Source organism: Carassius auratus, chromosome 14, assembly GCF_003368295.1.
Source record: "Carassius auratus strain Wakin chromosome 14, ASM336829v1, whole genome shotgun sequence".
Lineage (NCBI taxonomy): Eukaryota > Metazoa > Chordata > Actinopteri > Cypriniformes > Cyprinidae > Carassius > Carassius auratus.
Genome location: NC_039256.1, coordinates 457,571 through 467,500, shown reverse-complemented (window position 1 = coordinate 467,500; position 9,930 = coordinate 457,571). Strand labels below are relative to the sequence as shown.

Here is a 9,930-nt window from a genome sequence, read left to right as displayed (position 1 = left end):
CAACACTAGATATCTGGTGTACATGTTGTGTCTGCGTCCCTGGCAAATATAACATCTGAAACGGCTCTTACGAGGCTTCTTCTTGGACTGAAACTCAGTGATATGACCCAAGAGAAGACAAATATGTTCAAAACCCCAGCAGAGCTTCGCTCTAATTTCCCCAAACTGCATTAACAGCATAAAACAGCCCACAAACACTCTTTCCTCCAGGGCTTTCCCTGCTAATTTCCTATATACGGTAGAATTCCAGAAGTGTCCCTAAAGGGAGCTTTACGAAGAAGGAAATGAGGTGAAAAGAGAGATATCACAAGCTGGCAGCAGGGAGGAGAAACATTCGATTAGAAAATCCCGCTCTTAATCTTGTGGTGAACGTCTGTTTGCGGCTGTAGTCTTAAATCACAGTGCCACCCCTCTCCTGCTCTCCCCCGGGAGGAAATATTTCCTACACACAGCAGGTCACACTTCATGAGCTCATATCTTGATCTCCACTGAACTCTCACTGACAGCAGTGTGAACTACAGCAGAAGTGAAGTAAGTGACTCAACTCTTGCTGAGCGTAGATGTCATAACATCATGTGTGTGAGACTCATGCTTTTGCTTTTTGAATTAAAGCACACATAATTGTGGCTGTCTGGGATCATTTGGAGCTGAAATATGACTTCCTGTCAGCTTATGACTCCTCTGCTTCATACCACCACACAGTTAACTCAAATGTGATTAGATCTAATAACTGCGATCAATACGTTTGTGACAGGCCTATTTATGTTCGTTTCATTTTTATGAATTCAAGCTCTACATTAACACACATTTAGCCTCACTGTAAAAAATGATCTGCCTACAGAAGACCAGGATCTGGTCTACATTTTTTTCAAGTTAATTTATAATCAACATGACTCTTTCTTCGTCCGCTATCTTGGATTTATACGTTTTCAGTGCCTTGAGGTCCTGAATACATTCAAACTAAATTTGTCCGAAACAAAGTTATTTTGCTGTATCTTGGATCTGCCACTGGTCCATCACGATTGCATAATATTCGATTAATATTTTTGCCGAATAGACATTAGCATTTGTTTGAAATGTAAATCTTTAGTAACGATTGCTCTGCTCTGTTTACTCTGTCATGAGTGAAGAACATTGCATGAATGAATTGTAGCTGTGGTGCTCTCTGGGCTTGCAATGATGCTGTCCACCTTCAAGCATGATTTGAGGTATAAATCATGTCTGTATTGTGGCACAAGTTACACGGTACGTTTAACAGGAATTGAACAAACCCTTAACCCTAAATACAGGCAATAATAACAGTGATGTTGCACATTTAAACAGGTTCTAAGCCAGTCTCTTGACTTCTGCTCAAATAGGAACCAGGCCAAAATATGTTTGTGAAGTCTGGAGCTGGTGTGTTTCGGCACAGATCTGTGGGGTGTTTACAGAGTGCAGTGAAGCGGTCTCCTCCTGTCCAGAGGGAAACACACAAACAGCAGCGATCCTTCAACAAACACAATGACAGGGACTCACGTCGAAAGGAAGAACCTCCACCGTAGTGTTGAAGAGCTTGTCTCCAGGGTGCTCGATGTTTCCACTGCGGAAGAAATACCTACACACACACACACACACACACACACATCATCATCACAACGCTAAAGAACTATACTGCATATGTTTCCTCATATATCATCCTATCATGTAGTTATTTATAGACCCTGCAGAACACAGTGGCCCCAAAAAAGTATTTAGACAGTTACCCTACCGTTCAAAAGTTTTTAAAGGAAGTCTCTTACGCTCACAAAGGCTGTATCAATTTGATAAGAAATACAGTAAAATATATCAATTTAAAATACACATTTTCTACTTTAATATACTTTAAAATATCATTTCTAATAACTCATTGTAGCTAAATAAAACGATTTCTTGAAAATATTTTTTACTGAGCCCACTGAATGGTAGTGTCACACTACCATTATCAAATAATATCAAACCAAGAGGCAACGTAAAGAATGACCAATATACTTTTCATACATATGATACGTTTGAAGTAATAAACCAACAGAAGTTGTGTATAACTTTGTGGCTGTGAAAGCTTTCTGTCAACACAGCAGCTGATTAAAAGCATCTACAAATACAGCTCAAAAACTGAATTCTGAGAAAACTCTAGTATTTGAGCACGGATGGCACCTGATAAAATGTCATCTAATGCAATGACTTTCATAGATATTTAAGTGTCCAAAATCAATGTTCTTTCTCTTCTACGGATGACTGAAACAAACAGTGGCAGATTTCTCTCTGTAAATACTTGTTCAGTGTAAGAACACCTGCGCTTGTTAAACGGTGACTCCTGCAGCATGAAGGAGGCTCTCATTCACTGTTAGCTCTCAATTAAGCCTGAAATATGCATGGACTTTCCATTAGGGTTAAAGATGAACGGATGTCTGTGCCTCATGATGATTGATGCATTATCCAGCTGCTTTGAGTCAGCGTGATGGGAAAGACTGCGAGAACAGCTCTATTATAAAACAGACATGTTTTCTGCTTCATTTATTGGCAGCAACCTTCCTAGGTAAAAATATGAAACCTCATAATTGACTTGTTTGAAAAACCCAGACATTTTTGTATTGCTTTTATCAGCCGATTTTATCAGTGTATATTTTATTTAAGTATTCCCTAAGAATTTACGTTGCTATTTCAATAATTTTATGACACGTTCACGTTCAAAGTTCTCTGATGTTGGTTTATGGTCACATGACATGCAAGCAATCTGAGAAATTAGTTTTCAGTAAGATTTGAATTGTGATCTCAGTCCACTTTACATTCACACTAGTGTTTTTAGAACACCATCAAACGGAATACTAAAAATGATAATTATTGTGTTTTAAATATTTATAATTATCATTTTAGAATTATTCAAATGAAGACAGAAATAACGGTTAAGGACAATTGTACTGTTAAATCGAAAATGAACAACTGATAATTCTAATTATAATAATATTCATGTCATTTTACAAGTTACAATGTTAAAATGTATGTCTTTAAATACTCAGAATATTGTATATTGATAAACTTGGCTAAAAGATGGTTTGGCCTAACAGAGAACAGAGTCTTAGTGAAAGCATGTTGGTGTTCATGAACCGGTGGTTTTATCTGTGTGTACCTCTCTACTCGGACAGGTGTGAAGAAGCGGATGCGTATGAAGTCTCCGGCCACAGGTGTGAACGCCCAGAAGAAGTCCTCTCCCAGATAGGCCTTCTCCAGAGTGAAATGCTGGTACGTCTTCAGACTGGTGGTGACCTCAGCTAGCGGGTTAGCGTGACCTTTATGCAACGTCTGCTTTCCGAAATCCTTATCCTGACCAAAAAAAGGATAATTCTTCAAATACAGGTACTTGATGTCAAACTAAAAGATTTCAACCTTTTTTATGGTTGCTATATGAGTAAAAGTGTCCTGATATTTTTCATGCATTAATTATTTTATTTTACTACCTTTGAACTGCCTTTTATGGTTATATTTTGTCTGTGACCCAGACTATCATGCTATGTCCACATTAATAATGGTGTTTTCATTTCGTAACGCTCTCAGTCCACACTAGCAGTTTCCCAAAGTTGCCCGTCCATTATAAAATCTCTCTGAGATGACAGAGATCAGACTTAATACAGTTGTCATGGTCCTGCCATCATGTCCTGACTTTTCTCTAGTCTAGAGGCAGGATCATGACAGACCCGTGTTTTGTGTACAAGCACATGGCCTTGTCTTTGGGCCATGTGCTTGTGTTGTCTCGTTCCCTTGCCCCGCCCCCCTTGTTATCCTAGTCTTGTCGTGATTGTCCTATCTGTGCCACCTGTCGTGTCTTGATTAGTTCCCCTATTTAGATCTCCTAGTGTGCTCTGTCTTTTGTCGGTTCATTGTTTCCTCAAACTGTTCCACTCTGTGATTGTTTTCTCAAACTGTTCCTCATATATGTTGCTACCTGTCAGCCTCGTGAGTTTATCCTTGTCATCCCTGAAGAAGTTTGTTTATAGTTAGTGTTTAGTGTCTTTATCTGGTCAGCCCTGTCTTGTTTGGTTATTTAGTCCTTACCCTAGCTATTGTTTTCCCCCTCGTGGGTTTTGTTTTCCCCTTTTTGTGTTAATAAACCCTTTGTGTTGAGAATCCTGTCTGCACTTGAGTTCCTCCCTTACCAACCCATTACAGAATGAACCGACCAAATAGGAACTCAGCAGACAGGATGTCCTCCACTCCTCAATCCCAGTTGGAGTTTCGTCGTCAATGTTGGATGTCATCCCCCACCGATAGGAAGGGGGTCACCCTCCCATACTCGCCCGAGGGGGAATGGATCCTCCACAATTATGCCCGGCTGTGGGAGAAGTTCTCCCAAGAGGAGCCACAGGCCTCCCCCCAGAGGTCCCCACCTTCGACACAGCTGCCAGTGATCCCAGAGGGTCATCTCCTGGCAGTCACTACACTGGGGGAACAGGCAGATCCCTCCCAGAGTCCTGAGGCGCCTTCCACAGCCATCAGTCTCCCCAGGAAGCGTGGGAGACGATTGTCGTGGGAGTCAGCTTCAGAGTCTTCGGCGACCGAGTCTGCCCTGCCCGAGACCAAACTCCCCCAACCCGCCTCCGACCCAGCTGTGGCCTCTGCACCGCGGCCAAGGAGGAAGAGGAAGAAGAAGGGGCCTGCCGGTCCTGTGACCCTGTCTCCTCCTGAGTCGGCGAGGTCTCCTGAGCCGGCAGCGGAGAGCGCTGGCGTGCCCGAGCCGGCAGCGGAGAGCGCTGGCGTGCCCGAGCCGGCAGCGGAGAGCGCTGGCGTGCCCGAGCCGGCAGCGGAGAGCGTGCCCAAGCCAGCAGCAGAGAGCGCTGGCGTGCTCGAGCCAGTGAATAAGAGAACAGTTTTCAAGTCTGCTGTCGTGAGGGCGGAGGAGAGAGCCGCGGCCGACTCTGCAGCAGAAACTTTGATACAGTCTGTCTCATCTCGTAAGGAGATGCCGGTTATTATAGCCGCCAAAGCCTTGTCTGATTATTTGTCCCATCTTGTCCAGATCCTGGAAATCCCCACCAGTCCTGTCTTGTCCCCAGACCCTGTCCCCAGAAATCCAGAGTGTCCTGCTGTTGTCTCCCCGCGTCCCGTGAGTGTTGCCCCTTATCCTGCCGATGTAGTCATGTGTCCAGTAGATGTTGTCCCCCCGTCCAGTAGGTGTTTCCCCGTGTCCAGTAGGTGTTTCCCCGTGTCACGTGAGTTCTCCTGTCATGTCCTCTGTTGTTAATGGTCCTGAGACCACTCCCCACCCTAGACCTCCCCGACCTGCCCGAACCCCTCGTTGTCAGCCTTCGTCCCGTCCTCCTAAGACGTCTGCCCCAACCACCCACCCTGGTCTGTCCCCCATGAACTTTGTGGTCCCGCCTCCTCCCCTTCCCTGTTTGTTTTTTTTGATATGCCACCCTAACCCTATAGTTGTGTTTTCATGTTTGCCCTTATAACTATTTGTCGTGTTGGTTTTTGTTTCTATCCCAGTCAGTCATGTCCCGCGTTTGATGTTCCCTTAGGGAGCGTCTGGAAGCCGCTCCTTAAGGGAGGGGTTCTGTCATGGTCCTGCCATCATGTCCTGACTTTTCTCTAGTCTAGAGGCAGGATCATGACAGACCCGTGTTTTGTGTACAAGCACATGGCCTTGTCTTTGGGCCATGTGCTTGTGTTGTCTCGTTCCCTCGCCCCGCCCCCCTTGTTATCCTAGTCTTGTCGTGATTGTCCTATCTGTGCCACCTGTCGTGTCTTGATTAGTTCCCCTATTTAGATCTCCTACTGTGCTCTGTCTTTTGTCGGTTCATTGTTTCCTCAAACTGTTTCTTATATATGTTGCTACCTGTCAGCCTCGTGAGTTTATCCTTGTCATCCCTGAAGAAGTCTTTGTAATACCGTGAGTGTTCGTTTATAGTTAGTGTTTAGTGTCTTTATCTGGTCAGCCCTGTCTTGTTTGGTTATTTAGTCCTTACCCTAGCTATTGTTTTCCCCCTCGTGGGTTTTGTTTTCCCCTTTTTGTGTTAATAAACCCTTTGTGTTGAGAATCCTGTCTGCACTTGAGTTCCTTCCTTACCAACCCATTACACAGTTCTCTCGCCATTTCTCTGCCATAAGTATTTCATTAGCAAAACAGCCCACTCAAAATATCACTGGTGTGTCCATGTAGCACAACAAAATCATAACTCCATGCCTGGTCCAAAAAGCAATTTCTTTCTCTTTTTTCGCCATGAAAACATCAATTACTAGTAAATGTTGTCTTCTTTACTTGAATGTTATTTGAAGATTACATTAGTTTTTTATTTTTTTTATAAATTTTATTTACAACTTTTTACATGATGTACAAATTAAAACAAAGAAAATCAAACAATATAACCATACAAAAAAAAACGATGGGGGATGGACTAATATAAACAAGACCTAATCATAAATGAATTGTTACAAAGAGAACAATAATTATACATTATTCAGACTTTGAGGAAATCCACAAAGGGCTGCCATATAGATTATAATTTTTTTCGCAAGAGTCATACCCATCAATAGAGGTCGTTGCTGAGATCTTGGAAGACCATTCAATGACTAAGAGGATCCGAGAATTTCAAGACTATGGTCCGGTTTAATCTCTTTTTTAAAAACTTTTGAAAAGAAATCAAATATAGCAGACCAAAAATTAAACAGTTTGTGACAAAACCAAACATGTGTGACAAAGAACCCTCCTCTGATTTACATCTGTCACAAATTGGAGAGATAGAATTATATATCTTATTCAATTTCATTTTGGAATAATATAGTCTATGTATCACTTTAAATTGAATCAACCTGTGCCTCACATTTATTGAGCAATCTTGGATCTTATTGAGACTATCATTCCAGGTTTCATCAGACACTTCTTCCTCAAAATCCTTAGCCCAGGCTTCTTTTATATGATTGGTGTTCACAGGCAGGTGGAAGGAATTAACACATCGTGAGATCAGATGTTTAGAGCTTGGATTTACCAAAAAAATTTGTTCAAATGTATTACAGTTTTTTTCAGTCGCTTACAAGCATTTGTGTTATTCTTTGACAGAATAATTTAATTTTGAGTCAGATTTCCAGTGTTTTGGTAAAGTTGGTGTGTGCAGATAAAGATGTGTTCTATTTTGAAATGAAGATTTAGTATATATTTAACAAAATGTGTTTTTGAGAAGAAAATTATCCATTTGGCCAATTGTGTTTTGTAGGCGTGAGTCTGTGTTAAGAGTTTAGAAAAAGTATCTGAAGTATGGTTAAGCGCTTGTTAGCGATTGAAAAAAACTGTAATCTCAGGTTTGTCAGTAAATTGTGGGATAACCGTTTGAACATAAAGTCTTACTTGTAAATATCGAAAGAAGTCAGATCTGGGGAGATTAAATACAGATTGTAGTTGATTAAAAGATGCAAATTTACTATCTACATAAAGATCCCTAATAGACATCAGACCTTTATTTTTCCATTCAATAAAACGTCGGTCTAACTGAGAGGGTTTAAACGTATGATTGTTATCGATGGGTGTAAGAACCGAGACGGCCGAGATGAACCGAGAACCGAGATGTTTCCTTATCTGATTTAATATTCGTAATGAATTTTTAAGTATTAAATTGTTACCAATTAGTTTTGTTGAGGGAGAAACCTTTGAGAAAAGTGTTACCTTATTAATCCACATGGCAAAATTAAACCTTAGATGTTTTAGTGTGTATGCAAAGGCAAAACAAAAGAAAAAATAATTTTATAAATATATTTTATAAAAAAAAAAAAAATTATCGGGATGAATGTGGACATAGCTTCAATGCCAAAATATTTCCACGTATACAAATGTATTCATACATAAAAAGATTTTTAACTTTCCACCTAAAGAATTGGCTAAATGATGTCAGTTTAGCAGGTGAAATAACAACTGCAGACCCAGGCCTGGAGTGTGGCGTGTGCGCACCAAAATAGTTTTCACACCAAACGATCAAACTGAAATCTGACGTCAAACAGACTTCAGAACAAAACACATAGTGCCAGAACACACCAAAGGTTGATAAACATGATCAGCAGTCAAGAAAACGAATGACTAGAGACAGTGACTGAGGCAGGTATTATGATAAACCTAGGAAATGGAGGTCAGATGTATTCACCAGCTCGCCAGACGAGAACTCAAATCAATACGACAGAGAACGGGCCGGTCATACGAGCACTCAAGGCCATGACAACTCCTCATTTGGAGAGAATAGAGATGGAGCAGGGACACATGCTGATTGATTAGGATATGAGCTCTTATCAGCTGCCTTCTGGACATTGTGATTTGCAACTTGGACAATCTGAAGAGAAAGGTACACAGTCCTGATGCAGACTACTCTGCTGGAGGGTTATGAATATATAAAAAGATCACACGCACACACACACACACACACACACACACACACACACACACACATATATATATATATATATATATATATATATATATATATATATATATATATATACTAACAGTTGAACATTTTTGAACAGTGAGGATTTTTTTTTAAAGAAGTCTCTTCTGCTCGCCAAGCCTGCATTTATTTGATCCAAAATATAGCAAATCAATAAGCCCCAACAATAGGCTTTGTGTCTGGCCTAACAACCCCTCTTAGTTGTTATAAATTCACTGTAAACCACGGCTTCACGGGGCTTGTTGCTTTTATATAACTGTTATTACATATATGTAGTAAGGTTTCACAGAATAAAACAGAGCAAATAAAATATAATGATCTAAATAAAAATAGTATTCTTCCACCAAACAATGTAGTTCCTCAGAAACAGTTGTGATTCCAATAAAGTGGTTGCCGAGTATCACACAGAAGCAAACAGTAGGCGTTTCTCAATGTCAAGGATACTTCCTTGGCAGTACTGGTCCTTCCTAGTCACTTCCTTCAGAGGCTAGACGAGGCTCCTCTTTAGCATTCGGAGAACACGTAAATGGAACAGGCTAGCAAGTGCACGTAATTGCGTCATTTCATGAAATGGCCCGTTTGAATAACTGTGAATGGTATAATGGTATAATATTAACATTAAATTACTTTGGACAACTTAACTAGTTATTTATAAAATAAATGCCGGTGACGTAACCAAGCTAACAATTGTTATTTGTTAATCTGTATTTGTATATTTTACAATATCAACATGATAGTAATTTGTACTGGCATTTAAACGTTAAACTTTACTTATTTTACTACAGTTATAACAAATGTTTGGTAACGTAAATAAAAACCATTAACGCTCCTACTCCGCTAACGTTCAACATTTTTACATTTTTGAACAAGATAGCAAAGCTGCGCAATAGGATTGTGGGTGATTTGAGAGCGCGAAGGCTACACATATGCATCCTTTCCTGTGTATGGGATATTTTTCGAATGAATGACTCGAATGGTTGAAATTCCGAGGATCCTCGACATTGGAACAGTCCTTCGATGGATGTCAATGACGTAGCATCCTCGAAATTCTGGCTTCCGAGGATCCTTCCTTGACATTGAGAAACGCCTACAGTATGTTTGTAGAGTAATTTACAACAGCTTTGAATGTGGCTCAGCCAATCAGAATCAAAGACTGGAACTCATTACATTTACATTGCATTTATAGTTAGTCATTTAGCAGACGCTTTTATCCAAAGCGACTTACAAATGAGGACAATGGAAGCAATCAAAAACAACAATGATATATAAGTGCTATAACAAGTCTCAGTTAGCTTAAACGCAGTACACGTAGCAAGGGCTTTTAAATATTATAATAAATAAAACTGATAGAATAGAAAAAGAATAGAGCAAGCTAGTGTTAAGACTTTTTATAACCGATAAATAAATGAAAAGAAAATAGAATACAAAGAGATTAGAAAGGTAGTTAGATTTTTTTTTTTATAGAATAGAATTAGAATAGTGAGTGCTA

At 40.2% G+C, this 9,930-nt stretch overlaps 1 protein-coding gene across 2 annotated transcripts in view; it reads right to left on the bottom strand.

The window, feature by feature from the left end:
* The window catches only part of LOC113113363 (alpha-1,3-mannosyl-glycoprotein 4-beta-N-acetylglucosaminyltransferase B-like), a 118,221-nt gene that overhangs the window by 3,867 nt on the left and 104,424 nt on the right, over positions 1 to 9,930 (bottom strand). For both annotated transcript variants that reach the window (XM_026279499.1, XM_026279500.1), the window contains exons 11-12: positions 3,146 to 3,339; positions 1,516 to 1,594 (exon numbers count right to left, since the gene is read on the bottom strand). In XM_026279499.1, the coding sequence (XP_026135284.1) occupies positions 1,516 to 1,594; positions 3,146 to 3,339 (273 nt within the window). The remainder of the gene's footprint in view (positions 1 to 1,515; positions 1,595 to 3,145; positions 3,340 to 9,930) is intronic.